The sequence below is a fragment of the Lolium perenne genome, chromosome 5, assembly GCF_019359855.2.
Source record: "Lolium perenne isolate Kyuss_39 chromosome 5, Kyuss_2.0, whole genome shotgun sequence".
NCBI lineage: Eukaryota > Viridiplantae > Streptophyta > Magnoliopsida > Poales > Poaceae > Lolium > Lolium perenne.
In genome coordinates, this window is record NC_067248.2 from 41,289,667 (window position 1) to 41,307,361 (window position 17,695).

At 45.7% G+C, this 17,695-nt stretch overlaps 1 protein-coding gene across 1 annotated transcript; it reads left to right on the plus strand.

The window, feature by feature from the left end:
* Nucleotides 1–538: 538 nt before the first annotated feature.
* On the plus strand, nt 539–16,163 carry LOC127298514 (glutamate receptor 2.8). The gene is made up of 3 exons (XM_051328365.1): nt 539–833; nt 940–2,252; nt 14,702–16,163. The coding sequence occupies exons 1-3, from the start codon at nt 578–580 to the stop codon at nt 16,016–16,018; spliced, it is 2,886 nt and encodes a 961-aa protein (XP_051184325.1). The 5' UTR covers nt 539–577; the 3' UTR covers nt 16,019–16,163.
* The last annotated feature ends 1,532 nt before the right edge of the window (nt 16,164–17,695 follow it).

Sequence of the window (17,695 nt, forward strand, 5' to 3'; positions counted from 1 at the left end):
TGAACCTATTGAGTAAAAATGCAATTTAAAATTTTAAAAAAATTCTGAAATAAAATTCCGCATACACATCTGGACATTCTATGGTTGTACACAAGTTTTCAGAACTTTTGTTTTTTTTCATGTAAAAAAGATAAATTTCGATGCTCCAACATGACTATGCAAGCAACATTTTCTTGTCTTTTTTACGCATGCCCCATCAAATATTGTTTTTCATCGATATCTTGTGTGCGACGGGTGTACAAGCGAACTCTTATTTAAGAATTTTCTGACATTTTAAAATTTTGTTTTTATGCAGTTTTTATAATAGGTTCATCATACACACCTATTATCCAAAATACCACTTCCGAGGGCGGGCCACCGGGCTAGTTCCGAAAAAAGAACAAACCCGCATGTTCCACTGAAGAATGACAAATCAGCATCTGACAAAACTCACCCAAGTTGTCGACAATTCCACATCCGTGTGGCGTCCTATAAACTCTCGGGCGGTGCACTCTTCCATTCTGCCACGACTTGACGACATATCCTGGTAGCAAGTAATTGGTTGACTGCTCTGGTCTCTCCCGAACCTCCTCTCCCAATGGCTGGGGACGCGCGCCTTGTGTTCGTCCTGATCGGCTTCGCGGCCTGCTCCCTCGTCGCGACGTCGCGGGCGCAGCCGGCGGAGGTGAAGGTGGGGCTCATCATCGACGCCGACTCGCCAGTGGGCAAGATCGCAACAACCACCATCCCCATGGCCCTCGAGGATTTCTACGCCGCCTTCCCCAACTCCACCGCTCGGGTTAAGATCCTGCAGTACAATTCCAGTGCAGACGTCGTCATCGCCGCGTCCGCCGGTATGCCCACACAATTCATTCTCCGTTCTTCTCCGCATGTTGGCAAGAATCTTGATGAACCACGTGTTCATGGTCTTAATTGCCTTGCGTGCGTGCCTTGTACTAGCGTTGCAGCTGATGACGACGCAGGGAGCCCGTGCTATCCTCGGCCCGCAGTCGTCGGTCGAGTCGGCGTTCGTCGCCGACCTCGCCACCCACGCCGAGGTCCCCGTGGTGTCCTTCTCCGCCACGAGCCCCTCCGTGTCTCCCACCGCGGCGCGCTTCTTCTCCCGCGCCGCGCACAGCGACGCTGACCAGGCCGGCGCCATCGCGGCGCTCGCCACGCTCTTCGGCTGGCGCCGCGTGGTGCCCATCTACCAGGACGACGACTACGGCGTGGCGTTCCTCCCCTTCTTGGTGGACGCCCTCGCGTCCGCGCGCGCCGAGGTCCCCTACCGCTGCGCGCTCTCGGCGGCCGCGTCCCCGGACGCCGTGGCTGCCGAGCTGTACCGCCTGGAGTCCGAGCAGACCCGCGTGTTCGTGCTTCACACGCGCCACCAGCTCGCGCGCCGTGTGTTCGCCGCCGCCCTCAAGGCCGGCATGATAGGGGAAGGCTACGTGTGGGTCATCACCGACGGGCTCACGGGCCTCCTCGGCTCAGTCCAGCCGCCTCAGGGTGTCATCGGGCTTGCGCCGTACGTGCCTACCACGCCACGGCTGCGGGACGTCAAGAAGCGGTGGGCACACCGGTACATGCGCGACCACCCGGATGGCGAGCTCTCGCACGCCATTATAGGCTGCTACGCCGTCTGGGCCTACGACGCCGCGTGGGCCGTGGCCTCGGCGGCAGAGCGACTCAGCGCCACCGAGTTATCGTCGCCACCCGGGCTGGTAGGAGGCACGGACGGCGACAATGACATCTCGGGGCTCGGCAAGTCTAGATCAGGCAAAAGCTTCCTCCGAGCTCTCAGCGACACCAAATTCGAGGGTCTCGGCGGCATGTTCGAGCTCGTCGACGGCGAGCTTGTAGTACCGGCCTACCGCGTGTTAAACATCGTAGAAGGCGGAAGGGAGAGAGGCATCGGGTTCTGGTCACCACGGTTCGGGCTTAGCCGGCACATCAGCCGCCGTTCCGACATCCCGGGCGGCGAGCTCGCGCCGGTGATCTGGCCCGGAGAGTCGGCGGTGCAGCCAAGTGGGTGGGTGCAGCCAACGAGCGCGAGAAAGCTGCGGGTGGCAGTGCCGGGGTATGTCTCGGCGAGCTACCGTGCGATCGTGCACCTTGACGTGGACTCCGTCACCAACCAGACGACGGCCGGCGGGTTCGTCATCGACGTGTTCGAGGCTGCAGTGCGGCTGCTGCCCTACGCGCTGCCGTTCGAGTACGTCAAGGCCAAGTCTCAGCCCTACGACACGCTAGTCCACGCGGTTCAAAATGGGGTAAGTTAATTCACCTGCTTTATGTATCTAGTCATTGCATGTTCGAAGAACTAGATAAGTACTTCTCCAATTTTTTTCTCCAAGGTCAAATACTACAAAGTTTGACAAGGTCTAAAAAAAAATTATAAACCGGTACAATTATAAATCATTCTTATAGATAGTACGATGAAATGTATTTGCATACCATATTAGCTATATAGTATCATAGTTGCTGAAGTGGTGTTTTGGCACATGGGAGCATATGCTCACTTTATTTTGAAATGCATGTTACATATATTTTGAAATTTCAAAAAATTGAAAAAAAATGTTTGCATGTACATCTTCACGTGCTACACGCTTACAAAGTGGTTTCATGAAAAAACGATTTGTTGTGTGGTGTGTGTAAAAAGACAAAATTCAATGCTAAAAATAAGGCTTTTCAGAAGACAATTTTTTTCTTTTTTACACAGACCCCAAAACATATTGGTTTCTCAAGAAACTTGACGAATGCACGTATATGATGGATATGTACGTGTAGAATTTTTGTCAAAATTTTTTGACATTTCAAAATACAATTTTTTGTAGAGGGAGCATATGCACCCGGGAGCCAAATTGAATTTCCGCTGAAAGTTTATGCTATAAAACATGATCAAAATTTATGTTATTTGACTTTTGGAAAAAATTTATAAGCCTCATTTTACAACAAAATTAAATGGAGGTAGTACGAATAATTTTTGAATGATCTCTTAGGATCATCTCCAATACAGTGTAACCATATTTTGACTGACCAAATCAAATATCCATTTTCCTACTGCTAGGTTAGTCAAGAATTAAGTTAGCTCAATCGACTACAAGGCCATTCGGTTTTGCACTTTTTTGAGAGTACACGGGGGAGGGACTAGCTTAGCCCATTTCAAACTGAAGGAAAATGGTCTTTGTGTGAAGGGGTAAAAGGAGGCAGAAAAGCCCCAGAGGGACATAACAACTTCTCTGTCCTCATTCTTGAATTTATATATCCAGACAACAAGATCGGTGCAACATCTTCTTATGAAAACATATGGGGAGCATTTGATAGAGTTGAAGACGTCATCATTCCTAGACTTCCAAAGATTCCATAGCACAACCATGACACCATCGTGCTAGACAATGGGAGCAAGAGCGAACCACGAGGGTATGCACTAGATGTCAATTTCACCTAGAGTAATAGGCACACTGATGCGATCCCAAATAGCAACAACTCTAGAACACTCGAAGAACGGGTGTCACCTAGTTTCTTCAAGAGAGCAGTTAACACAAGGCTCAAGGAGCACAATTCTTGAAGAAGAGATTGGCCCGTGTACTTAGCATGTCGATGTACATTAGCTACAAGAAGATCTTAATCTTCAAAGGGTGAGGGGAACTCCAGGAAATGCAGGTATAAGTGTCCATCACTCGCCTCGGAGCCATTATTTTGTATGTCGTCCTTGAACTGAAGACACGATCTGAGCCCTAGGCCAGGGACCTATTGTCACAAACATCTCGGAGTTCAGGACATATAGATGTTTTAAATCTCCAGCAACTCTGTCGTAGGAGTGGCAGCAAAGCGCGGGCAAAGGGATAACTCCCTCAGCGATGATATGGGCGATAGTCGCATTAGGCCTGGTAAAGTGAGTGAACAACACCTGAAACCTGAAGCGGAGCACACAAAGACCAAGCCAGTTATCATGCAAAAACGTGTGAAGCGGCAATCACTGAGATGGACCCTGGTGATAGATCTGTAGACCGCAAGGCCTGATTGAAAATCTTCGCAAAAAATGATGAAGAAGCTATGACATCACCAAGATCCTTGGAGTAGTGGCGCCAAAACCAGTCCTTCCACTGGAGCCATTATGGCAAGTGCATCTTCTCTACGAAGTTTAAGGCATAGATTTTGTTGGTGTAGCTCACAAAATGTGAAGCCACCTTTTTGCTTAGTTAATAAAACCTTTTGTCAAGAGATTAGATAGATATCCAACACAAGAACAAGAATCTTTTCTAGTCCACAGAAAAGCACTGCCTATTTTATCTGTACCCTCAACCACACCACAAAGAACAAAGAAAGGACACACGACGTAGGTAGGGAGATTCTCGAGGATGGCCTTACAAATAACCAGTCGTCCTCCCGAAGTGATCAAGTAAGTAGAAGGGTTTTCCAACCGGAGAAAAGTTTCTCAAAGCTAGATATAAGGGGTGCAAAGGCGCCGTTGCCAAATGTATAGAGAGGAGCAGGAGGGCGAGGTAGGGTTGGGGAAAGGAGGAGACATGATCACATGACAGCCAAGGATTGTGCTCGTATCAGCAGCCTAGTTTTTCCAGAGACATGCATGGGGACGATGAAGCTTGACTTGTGGAAATTCATAGCAAGGCTAGTGGCAGCGGCAAAATCTTTGAACACCTGATTGGTATCACTAACAGAGTCAACATACACACGACAGAGCATGAGAATATTGTCATCATACTGCAGGACCAAGCATGGGAGTTTGTTTTCTAGGGGATGCGACAGGTGACCAGTCTCCAAAGCACGACCGACGAAGCAATTAAGGACATCAGCAACGATAAGGAAGATGCAGGGGGCAGTGCATCACCTTGATGAAGGGAAATTTCACATGAAAGTAGATGATGTCATTTGAATGAGTGTCAATTAAATTCCTAATCGATCGAGAATTAACTTTGCGCGACACCTCATGCATAGAGAAGATAAGGTTCGGGTAGCCAAAAATATTTCAATTTTTGTAACATACCAAAAATACAATACCCATACTTTTTTATCTTCACAGTCACATGTGAGACCAGCCTTCCGTTGAGACATTTGTGTGAGAAATTGGGTGAGCTCACGCGCAATGTTGGCTACACATTTCATTGCCGCAAATCGTGTACAATGAAGGCTAGGCAGCTCTCCCGCACGACGCTTGTAAACCGCAACCATTTAGCGACCTATTTTAGTTCTCACAGTGATCGCTTAAAAACTAGATACTGTCATATTGACAATGAAACACTACTGCAATAATAGTATATAATTAGCATATAAATATTTACATATATATTGCATTGCAATGTTATGTAGATCTATTGAATAGAGAATCATGTGTTACCAACAACTAAAAAGTGATATTATGACACAAAAGTAGCACCATGAAAGTCTTGTATTGGTGCAACATGCCGTTTGGGAATACGACAACAAGTTTATTTTAATCTAGTAGTTAAGTAGTCATAATCTGTTAAATAAGTGAAAACTATGTAAAAGTTACAGAAAAAAAATCTCAAAACATGTCAACATTAATCGAGTTAAAATGGATTGGCATCAGCCTGCTGATTTTGGGAAAATTTACTGCTCCAAAAACACGCACAGACAAAACTTTCGATCAAATCCTCTTGGTCACTCGGCTTTTCTATTAACCTGGAAGAGGCTTGACATCTTCCACAAAACCTCGCGCGTCACCTTCCCTTACCCAAGCTTGGATATTTTCTCATTGGTGTTGTTGCCATCTGAGCTCCCGAAACCCTAGATCAATGGAAGAAGACATGAAACATCTGCTGCTGCTACTATTGTCGGGTGTGTGGGGGTCGGGGGGGGGGGGGGGGGATGGATGGAAAGAAAAGATATTGGCTAAGATAATAGGCTAATGCTACTAGAGGTTGGGAGTCTTAGCAAACACCACCACCTATGCTACTGGACCACATGAGAGAAAGAGATTACTACACCGCCCTACAGAGAATGGATAGGAAGATAGGCGGCCGACCAGAGGATAGTATATGGAGGACAGATATACAATTTAGAACAAATAAAATTATTAAAATTTAGAACTATATATAAAAGAGAATATCAAATAATATATTCCTACTACAATAAAAAATAATATATTAATAACCAACAAAAACATGGGCATTGTTGTGCTTATATGATAGATAGATGAAATAAATAACAAGACCAAACGAGGGATTCCACCCCAGCTTTGTCATTAAGGTAGATGTGAGGACTCGAACACATTTGATAGTTAGATAAATAAAAATTAATAAACTAAAGATTGGTGAGCTTTACAGAGAGGTATTTAAAGAGCTTGTTGGAGTGAGAAATGAAATGGGAATCCATTGGAGAGGAGGAACCACCAGTGATATAGAGAAATGGTAAACCTAAATTGTCAGTAGGGTACGTATACAACTTATACGATACAATTACTTCAAATTTAACAAAAAATTGAGAAGTATTTTGGTGATGTTATAAATTTGGATTGGCTCTGAACTTTTATAATGCATTCACGGGAATCTTCAAGAAGAGGGAAAAGGCGTGCATCATTGTAAGATAATTATTAAGATCGTTATGCTTGCATGTGTGCGTGAGAGAGAAAGAGGAGAGTATAACAACACAATACTTATTTTGGTGATGAAACATAATGTGATAAGTAATCTGGAAAAACTTGAGCTCAATCTAAGCATCCAATCTGCTGTTTTGATTTATTTTAACACAGTAGGAATCCCTTTGGTAAAAAAGGCAAAAAAAAAAGGATTCAAAAATAAAATACAATAAATAGAAGTTCTTAAGATGAATCTTAATGCGATGAGTGTAGAATGACAATACTTGGAAGCAGATTCCCAGCAACCAATCATCAGAAAAAAGTTGGTCAATAAAATATGTTTTTTCTAAACATGCGTTTCAACCTTCAATAAGTAATTTGGAAAAACAAAAGAGATCAACTTTCGAGGCTTACTAACAAACAAGATCAACGTTGTAGAGACGACCATGAACGGAGTGTAGCTGTGCACCGGTAGATAACTTGCATAAGAGTTGGATTTTTATTATTAAAAATCTTGTTATTTCTACATAGCCATATCGACCAAATAATGGAAACCACTCCCAACCTAATAAGTAGTTTAAGCTTACAACCCACACCATTTATCCAATTGCCAAGTATATTTCCAATGCTACATGGCGGGTATAAGGTAGAACCTATTTGGACGACTGATCATATAAATCTAGCAAATTTGCACTGGAAGAATAAGGGTTTATAGTTTCGTCCCGATGACAGAAGAACACTTTTTACTTCCATGCCAATTGTATTTCATAAGGTTGTCTTTAATGAGGATTACACGTCGACGAAGATACCACGCTATTTTTTTTGCGGAATCTTCATCCTCCAATTATTTTTATCGTCCAGCACATCTAGCTGGATTAAAGTTTTGTACATAGAAATATAGAATCCACCGAGAATTTATCATTCCCATGCAAATTCCAACGAAACTCATCAGCCCCTGCGTCAACTGGACCAAAACCAGATGTTGTAGAAGTTCTCATCTAAACGTCACATTTGGTGGGGAAGTTTCCATCACCTTAGCAAGTGTATCCTTTTGTGGTGCACAATATTATACAGAGCTGGATATTGTTCCCGTAGTGTGGCGTCACCTATCCATTTATCCTCCCTGAACCTTATTTCCGAGCCATCCTTGATAGAGAACAAACCATATGGAAAGAATAACTTCTTCGTCGCTATTAGTCCATCCAAAAAAAATGTGAGTCACATGGTTTCCAATGAATCGGAGACAATGCACATGAGCCAATGCGCTTTCCCCTTATAAAGTTTCCCACACTCCATCTCGGTAACAAGATTGAAAAGCCAGGGCTTTGTTCTTGACCTGTAGGTCATGAATACGATGTCCTCCATCATCTTTAGGATGACAAACTACATTCCATCCAGTCAGTCCATATTTCTTCTTCTCGCTATCTTCTTATCAAAAGAATCTTGATCGAAAATAATCTAATTGATGAAAGACCTCTCTGGGTAATTGTAAGAAAGACATCATGTACAATAGCATATTACTTAGTACTGAACTGATGAGAACCAATCTTCCACCTGGGGATATCAGTTTTCCTTTCCAACTACTCAATTGTTTTTCTAGCCTCTCCTCGACATGTTTCCATTCAACATTTGCGAGCCTCCGATAATGAATCAGAATACCTAAATAATTGATCAGAAATTTTCCGTGCCCACATCCAACAAGTTCAGTATAGAGTGTAGCCTCGTCTTGGGCCTCACGGTAGTAAAACAATTCACTTTTGTGGAAATTAATTTTGAGACCTGATAGTTGCTCGAATGTTGATAATATTAATTTCAGATTTCTCAAATTTTTCAAGGCCATTCTCCATAAAGAGAATCATATCATCGACATATTGAAGAATAGATAGCCCGCCATCCACTAGGTGCGAGATTATTCCATCAATTTTGCCATCGTTTTTTTGAGCGCTCTATAATTATGGCTAACATATCAGCCACTATATTAAATAGTATTGGTGATAATGGATTGCCTTGCCTTAATCCTTTTTCGTTTGGAAGTATCGACCAACATAATCATTGACTTTGAAAGCTACACTTCCTCCGGAAAAAATTATGGATCAAAGCACGCCACTCATCAGAAAAATCTTTCATTCAGAAAGTTTGTTGTAGAAAAGACCACTTGACTTTATCTTAAACCTGTTCGAAGTCAATCTTTAAAAAGACTCCATTCAGTTTTTTGCGATGTAGCTTGTGAACTGTTTCATGCAGGGTCACTACCCCGTCAAGGATATTCCTCCCTTGGATAAACATAGTCTAAGATGGACGTACAACATGATCAACCACCGAATTTAGCTTAAAAGTTGCAGCTTTTGTGAATATTTTGAAACTAAAATTGAGAAGACAGACATGCCTATATTGTTGGATCCTTTCTGCTTCATTAACTTTTGGCAAAAAAATTATCCCACCGAAGTTTAGCTGAAATAGGTCAAGCTGTCCAACCTGAAGGGCGTTGAACAACTTGAGGAGATCCATTTTGGTTATTTCCCAGAGGTTTTGATAAAACTCATCTGAAAACCGTCCGGACCTAGGGCTTTGTTGTGTTACATTTGGAAAACCATCTTTTTTACATCGTCCTTAGAATAAGGTGCAGTAAAGTGAGCGTTTTCCTCATCGGAAACTTGCGGAATGTCCTCCATTCGTGATTCGTCCAACGAGAAATTACCCTCGCCAGGTTCCCCCACACATATTTTTATAGTACTTGGTTATATAAGATTTGAGTTCCTCATGTCCTTCGATCGTTCCCTCATCTTGAACAAGCGAGTTAATAAGATTCATGTGGTGTCTTCCATTGGCGACACTATGGAAGTACCTTGTATTTGAGTCTCCTTCTAAAAATAATTGGGATTTCGAACGCTGGTACCATTTTAGCTCCTCCTCGCGTAAAGACTAGCAATCTGCTCATTGGATTGATTTTTTAATTCAATCTCTTGCCTAGAGACCGGTCGAATTGCTGCGAGGGCATCTTAATGATCAATAATGGATGATAAGCTATTCTTTTCGTTCTTTAGCTTCCCTGCCACATACTTTGCCCATCCTCCAAGGTATTTACGTATTGCGCGTAATTTGTTGTTCCACCTTTGGATTGGACTCTGGCCAACAACATGCATTTCCCACACAATCTTGATCATATCAGAAAAGCCCTCCCTATGCAACCATCCCAACTCAAACATAAATTTTCGTTTACATTGTGGTCTAGACGTTCACGTGGTTATTAGTATGGGATCATGATCTGAAAATGTCTCAATACCTGCAAGGGACCATCCTCGGAATTTAGAATCCCAATCTATGTCCATTAGTACTCGGTCAGTTTCTGATATGTAGGCTTAGGAGGCTATTCACCCATGTTAATTGCCCCCCAATCATTGAAATCTCTCTTAAATCAAGACTGTCAATCACAACATTGAATAGAATAGGCTAATGATTGTCAAATCTACATTTGCTCTTCTTGTGTGGCTCTAAGCAAATTAAAATCACCTCCTATAATAGCATAATAAATTTTTTCTTTCGACAGATTAACCATCTCACGAAGAAAAGAAGCTTTATGTTCATCCTGGATAGCTCCATACACGAGTTGTCAACTTTGTTGCAGATGTGGATCTTAATATGGAAGTCCCCAAAAGAACTATTCAACACATCCTTGGTGTTCTTTCTGACGACGAGTAATAAGCCCATGGATCTACCACGTGGCAGCCGAGAAATCCATGTAAAATCTACACCACCAGATAGGTGGTTTAGTAGGGTCACAGAGAAATCACGATCTACCAGTTTTTGATGCCACTAAATCCAACTTATGATCCCGAACACAATCAGCAACATATAAATGTTTAGCCAAGTCACGAAAATATCTGCTATTCAAAAGCATGCTATTCATTAGGAAATCGTTGAGATTTTAGAGATACTTTCGCCTTCTTACTGGCATTTTTTATTAAGAGGTAGCTTTAGATTTTCATCTAGACACTTTCAGGTCATAAATTGAGCTGAGCGCCGCCTCATCCAAGCTAGCCTCCGATACCTCGCCAACTAGATGTGAAAGGTGCTGACCATCAACCGTGGCATGCAGCTCATCATCAATGCGTTTGTCGACACAGAATTTTCCTTACCATTGCTACCTAAAGAAACTCCTACTCTATTCAATTTAGCAGAAATATTTGAAGTAGAAAATGACAGGAAAAACTTTGATGCATTAATTGTACCTATGGAGTTGAGGTTCTGCGCAGCCTTACACCACATTGCCTTCATCAACAACTCCTCATCGTTGTTTGATGACCCATCCTTCGAGACGGTATGTTTACTGCTCCATCGAGAGTACCACTGTTACATCCAAAACAAGTATTAACAAACATTCCGCGATTCCCTAACCTAGCAAGAGGATCCACTTCTAAGACTAGTCACAGTACATAGTATCATATAGAAGTATCATGTGTATGATACTACTATATGTTATTATCTCCACAATGCATGGTATCATTTACTAGTATCATAGTCTTTGTATATTAATTGATTTGTAAAATCTCAATTCAAATATATGTACTCAGTGCAAGATTTATTTGCTATTAAATTTTCTAATACTACGTGCTATGATACGGTGTCTACTTATAATACTACTACTATTTTCTCTCTCATTTTTAGTTGCATTGCCACATCAATTTTTTTGCATAAATGAAATACACCAGACTATCTATGATATCCACATTATGGATAGTCTAAGTGAAATAAACATAGCAGTAATTATCTCTAAGAATATAACCCATGTATTGTAGGAATGTCATCTTCGCTTTCCTTCCGTCAGCCGATTCAAAAGGGCATTTTACATTGTTTTCTTTGTCAATACATTGTATATATATATCCATACGAATTGGAACGCTGAACTGGGTTTTTTTCAACTTCCCGGTCAAGACATAAGATCAGGGCAGCTACCACTAGTCCACTTGCCAAGTACGACGTAACAACATGTCGCTCCATCGGTGACGCCAGTAGAGCATTCCACGGTTTTTTTTTTTGGGTTTTTTGTGGGGAAGAGCATTCCAGCACGCGCGTCCACCGAATGTGCAGTACGTAGCTATTATAGTGTAATTGCTTGTACCGCTTCCAATTCCATTGGCACATACTAGCAGGTGTAGCTTGTCCCAAGCAACAACCTATATCACTATCATCCTACTTGATCCCGCCGTTTCTTTTCAAGGACCACTGCATTGGTTGCTCCCGCTACCATTTACCGTAGAAGAAGTCTTAGAGCATCTCCAGTCGCGTCCCCCAAACCGTCCCCCAAAGGGATTTGGGGCGCGCCGGACAAAAAAAGCGTTCCAGCCGCGTCCCCCAAATCCCCTTTTTGTCCGGCGCGCCCCGATACGGTGTCCGGCGCCCCGAGCCCGTCCCCGTCCCACAGGGGACGCTCCGGGGACGCCGGACACAACGAAAAGCGAGGCCAACCGACGCGGGCCCGACGCGTCAGCGGCACGGAAGGCTAAAACCCCGTCGCCTACCTTTGGTCAAGCGACGTTAATGGCGTCCCTGTTTTCCCAGGCGACGCAGGGACGCGTCTCGTCGTGCATGGCCGCGTGGCCGTCCGCGCCGGAGTTATTGCGTGCAACCACCCGCTGCCGCCGCTGTTTTAAGGCGCCCTGCAGTTAGCGCCGCTCATCCTTCTCGTCGCCGCCGCCTCCCCCTCCCAGATCCTCTCCTCGCCGCTCAAAAAATGTCGTCCTCCCACAGGATCGCCGCGGCGAACGGCTTCGGACACGGCAGCCTCACCGTGGCGGAGGCGTGGGCGCTGTACCGCGCCCGGTATCCAGTCCCGCCGGACATGCGGCTGCCAAGCAGCGGCGGCTGGAGGATGGCCGTGAACGGCATTGGCGTTCCGCCGCCGCCGAAGCCGCGCACGGACCAATGGTGGGACGCCGTCATGGCCCGGCGGGCTCAACTCACCGCGGAGGAGCGGAGGGATCCGACGTGGGCGGTCGAGAACAACGACGCCTGGTGGACGACGTACTTCAAGGCCAAGTACGACGTCGAGATGCACAGCACCGACGGGCTCGTCGACGGCCCCAACAGCTGGAACAAGGACGGCCGCGCCCTGTTCTGGGGCGTTCCGGGGCGCACCCTCGAGAACGTCATCCGCGGCATCCGCAACGGCGCTCCGCGGCTGGAGATGCCGTCGTCGCCGCCGCTGTCTCCTCAATGGCAGCCGAGGAGGACGACGTACTCGTCCTCCTCGCACTCTTCTTCCTCGGGACCGGCGCGATCGACGCCGTCCTCGTCGTACCGGTCGGCGCCCTACACCGTCCCCAAACGGGAGGTCAAGGAGGAGCCGGCGACGCCCGTCAACAACACAAGGCGTGGCGGCAGTGGCAGCGGGCGGCAGCAAGGGAGGCGCGGCGGCGCCCTCCTCATCCCGAAGCCGGAGGTGAAGGAGGAGCCGGAGGAAGCGTCGCAGGCGGCGCTGCTGGCGGAGTACGAGCGGCAGCAGCGGCTCATCGCCAGCAGCGACGACCCCGAGGACTGCCCAGGGCTGCGGGCGGCGTTCATGGCGTCCATGGACGACAAGGACGCCTGGAGGGGCGACCTGGACGCGGCGATCGCCATGTCCATCCTCGACTCCGGCAAGCCGCTGGTGGACCTCACCGACGACGGCGAGGCAGGACCAAGCGGCTTGGTGAAGGACGAGCCCGTGGACGAGCCCGTCGACGAGCGCGGCAAGCAGGAGGTCGTCACCGACGAGATGTACAACTTCCAGCAGTACTACGACGCCTCCGGCCGCCGCAAGCGGTTCTAGATTAGGTTTAGTTTTAAAGTTAGTCAAATTTCGTTCGAATCTATGTAAATTTGGACGAATCTAATCGAATCTAGTTAAGTTTAAAATTTGCGAAATTTTGTTTAGGGGACGCGACTGGGGAGCGACGTCCCCCAAACGCGGCACGAACGAAACACGTCCCCCAAACGCTCAATCCGGCGCGGTTTGGGGGACGGTTTGGGGGACGCGACTGGAGATGCTCTTACATGTAATCAACATGTGCCCAAAGAATCCAACATTGTCGGCGCGGAGAAAAATCCTACTCCTATTATTTCTCTTAGCAATGAAAAAACGTTATTGTCGCCGAAAACGAAGGCGAGCATATATATGACTGAGTTTGCCAAAGAAAGGACAAAGGTTGATGATGACGGGGCCAAGGGACGGATCTAGACATTCAACTTTGGATATTCAAATTCCATCCAATGCAATTAATAGTAGGAGTGCTCTTTTAAGGCCGGTCATTCATGCAAAGAGATGTGAGAGACCTATGATGATGGACTTGATATGAATAGAGCCTATAGATATCCAGCATCTGTAGAAAGCTCAACTATGCTTCCTCCCTACTAAAATGCTCGTCAAAGTCAAAGTTTATAATGTTTGACCAACTAAATTGAAAACCATATCATCACAGTCCCACCAACAATATTAAATATACATAATATGAACATGTGTTTCATTGTGTTCTAATGATATACTAGTCACTACTGGAATAATGATTTGATATTTTTCTCCATAAAGTTGGTCAATGTTTATAAACTTTGACTTTGATAAGAAAAGATAGGCGATGTATTTGAGAAGGTGGATTTCTTTTGCGAATGAGAAGGATAGATATTTTAGATGAACATTTATAGGTAGTATTAAGCCATGTGAAGGATTTTTTTTAAGTCTGTACGACTAGTGGTACGCCTTTACATGAAGATTGAGAGTAGTAGTATAGAAGGGTCAAAACGAAGGAAGACAAGGGAAAATCCAGTCATGGAGAGATGTTGGCTGCACATTGAGAACTATAACACTGGCCTGATAGATAGGCAAGCAACTGAATACTGGACTCGATCTTTATAGCAATGCTGGCAGGAGAGAAGATGAGGCAATCCACGTCTATTTCTCTAGTTCCAGATGATCCAAGCAAAATAAGCACTTAATCCTTGTTCGCAAGTAGCCAACAGAATTAGCAGAGGAAGGAATGTATGCCTAGTTTAGGATTAAAAACAATTCAAAGAGGAACTAGCCTTGGGCTCCTTCATCTGTTCATACATATTGCCTGCCTATAAGGATTCTTATCGAACACATTGTGGCTAACCTTGCCGCCTTGTCGTTTGCTTAATTTTGTGCAGACGTTCGACGCGGCGGTGGCAGACATGACCATCACGGAGAAGCGAGCGAAGCATGTGGACTTCACGTTGCCTTACATGGCGACAGACATCGCCATGGTTGTGCCGCTGCTCGACCAGCGGAGCAGCAAGTTGACGTGGTTTTTTTTTCTGAAGCCGGTCTGCTACGATCTCTGGCTTGTCAGCGGGGCCTTATTCTTCCTTATTAGCTTTGTTGTCTGGGCTATCGAGCACAGCCACAACAGGGATTTCGGCGCCGAAGTGGAGCTCACGCCGTCCAATCAGGGCAAGCTCACACCCAACCAAGCTGGCACAAAAGGCAAGCTGACGCTGTCCAACCAAGTCGGCACCAGCCTCTACTTCGGCTTCTCCACCCTCGTCTTCGCCCACAGGGAGAACCTCAAGAGCAACCTGTCGAGGATCGTGGTGGTGGTGTGGGTGTTCGTGGTGCTCATCCTGCAGTCCAGCTACACGGCGACCCTCACGTCCATGCTCACGGTGCCGCAGGTGGAGCTGGCCATTGCCGACTATAGCGCGCTGCTTCGGGGCACGGAGAAGGTCGGGATCATGAACAATTCCTTCACGGGCCAGGCCCTGAAGCAGTCGGGATTCCCGCAGGACAGGATCGTGCGGTACCCGAACGCGCGGAGCTTCCTTGATGCGCTGCTCAACGGCAGCATTGGCGCCATCGTCAACGAGACGCCCTACTTCCAGATGTTCCTCACTACCTACAGCGATAACTTCAGCATGACCGACCAGCGCAACATGACTGGCGGCTTCGGCTTCGCGTTTCCCAAGGGGTCACCGTACGTGACGGACCTGTCGCAGGCGATCCTCAAGCTCACCGAGAGCAACGAGATCGCCAGGATCCAGCGCAAGTGGTTTGGGGACCCTGGCAATGGCGATTCGCCGTTCAGGTCCAGAAGCCTCAGCTTATACACCTTCCGGGGTCTGTTCCTCATCACCGGCCTCATCTCGCTCGCATGCTTCGTCTTTCAGCTGATGTTCAACTTCCGGCAGACCATCGACCAGCTGATCTTCAAGTTCCGGCAGCACATCGTCCAGATGATCTTCAAATTCCGGCAGCCCATCCAAGAGATCATGTTGCCCCCTTCTTCCCCTCTTGAGGAGCACAGCGTGATCGACGTGGCCGGCAGCCCGGACAGCGCACCGCACACGAGCGAGTGGTCAGGGACACTCGAGATGGCAATCCCTCCAGCCGATGAGATTGAGCCAGCTGCCAGCGATCAGACAGCGGAGGTAGCTCCTGCTCGTCAACCTGACAGCTCTGAAGAGAATCACAGAGAGGCCAGTAACTAATCAATTCCGTTCTAAGCTATCTTGTAGTAGAACGACAACTATTGTTCGTATACGTTCGTGTCATCAGGGGATTGAGATGACGATGAACAGATAATAATCTGGAATGTCTTTTTTTTTCGCGGACACGCGATCGGCGTGCCGAATCTTTATAGAAGGGAGCAAAACAAATTACAAGAAACCAACGGAGAATGCGAACATCTACCCACGGCTAACCCACGCACACCACCGAAACAACCTACACAACTACTCTCGCAACATGACTCTCCACTCCCCTCCCCTCGCAACCCTCCAAAGGCTGAGCTCCTCTATAACTGTATCTATAATCTACTCCGTGGAAAGCTGTCTCTCAATGTTCCCGAAAACACGAGCATTCCTTTGTTTCCAGAGTGTCCAAGCAACCAGCAAGACGAGCGTGTCAAAATTTCTCCTATCCTCCCTCCGGAGCCTCTTTCTCGCCTCTGTCCACCATCTCTCTAGATTAGTGTTCTCCTGCAGCTCCTGGAGATGTGAGCCCACTCTACGCAAGCATCCAAATCATACCATCTTGGCATACGGCCAGTGGGAAAAGATATGATCGACGTTATCCTCCGCCTGCAGGCAAGTGGCGCAGGGGTCCGGATGGTCCTGCAACCCATGCCGAGCCCTCCTATCTGAAGTCCAAAGCCTATATCTTAGCGCCAACCAACCAAAAAAATTGCACTTAAGAGGTGCAAAAGATCTCCAAATCGTCTTGGCCATACTCCATGTGATTCTCCCTTGACAAAGCATGTTATAAGTCGCACTGGTAGTATACATACTAGTCGCCGATCCCTTCCAGGTTATAATCTGGAATGTAAGTAAGTGGCAAGCCTTAGGCGTGAGCATCAGCCCGGTTGACCTCGCTTTCTCAGTCGTGGTGCAATTCCGATCATTTATTGTTTTAAAAATACGGTCATTGCTACAAAATAATTGTGAACCTAGCTTTTTTTAACATATTTGTAGCATTTTTCAAAAATACAGTATGGCTTTGCAATGTTTTCAGTGAATCTGTAAGGTGTAGCAAAAACATTGTAAATTTTTGAACACACAAGTGCATCAAAGAACAACAAGAGAGGCATACAACAAATCCCATTTGTTTGCAGCAATCTCCACTAACATAAAAAGAGACATAGTGTTCAGATCCGTCCAGCTACTCTTTAGAAAAATAAAGGAACTAAAGTAAGTTAAGCTAAACTAGCGATTGAAACAATTCTTTAAAAGTTTCTACATGTTTTTTCTTCATTTTGTGTCTTAGCTCCTGTAAAAATATAGCTTTCTAGCTATTGAAATTTGCATCTTGGTAATGGAAGATTTTATTATTTCTAACACAATCCAAATCCTCCATCCTGCTAAAATCATGATCTCCTTTGCAAAAGGAAGCTTCAGTTTAGATCTCATATCTGCAAAGGCTTCAAGAATAGAGAGGTTACAAAATACCAACATTAGACAGCAAAAGTGCATGACCAAAAAAGATGTATCAATGTTTCTTCATCACTACATTGAATAGTTGCACATAAGTAGGACTGCTGTCAATTTTTTTCTTCTCTGTAAATTCCTTGTATTTTATCTATCATGAAGTAATAACGAGAAAAAGAACTTGTGCTTTGCCTCACAATATGATACCCACAATCAAGAAAAAATCTTTGTAACTGGTTGGAA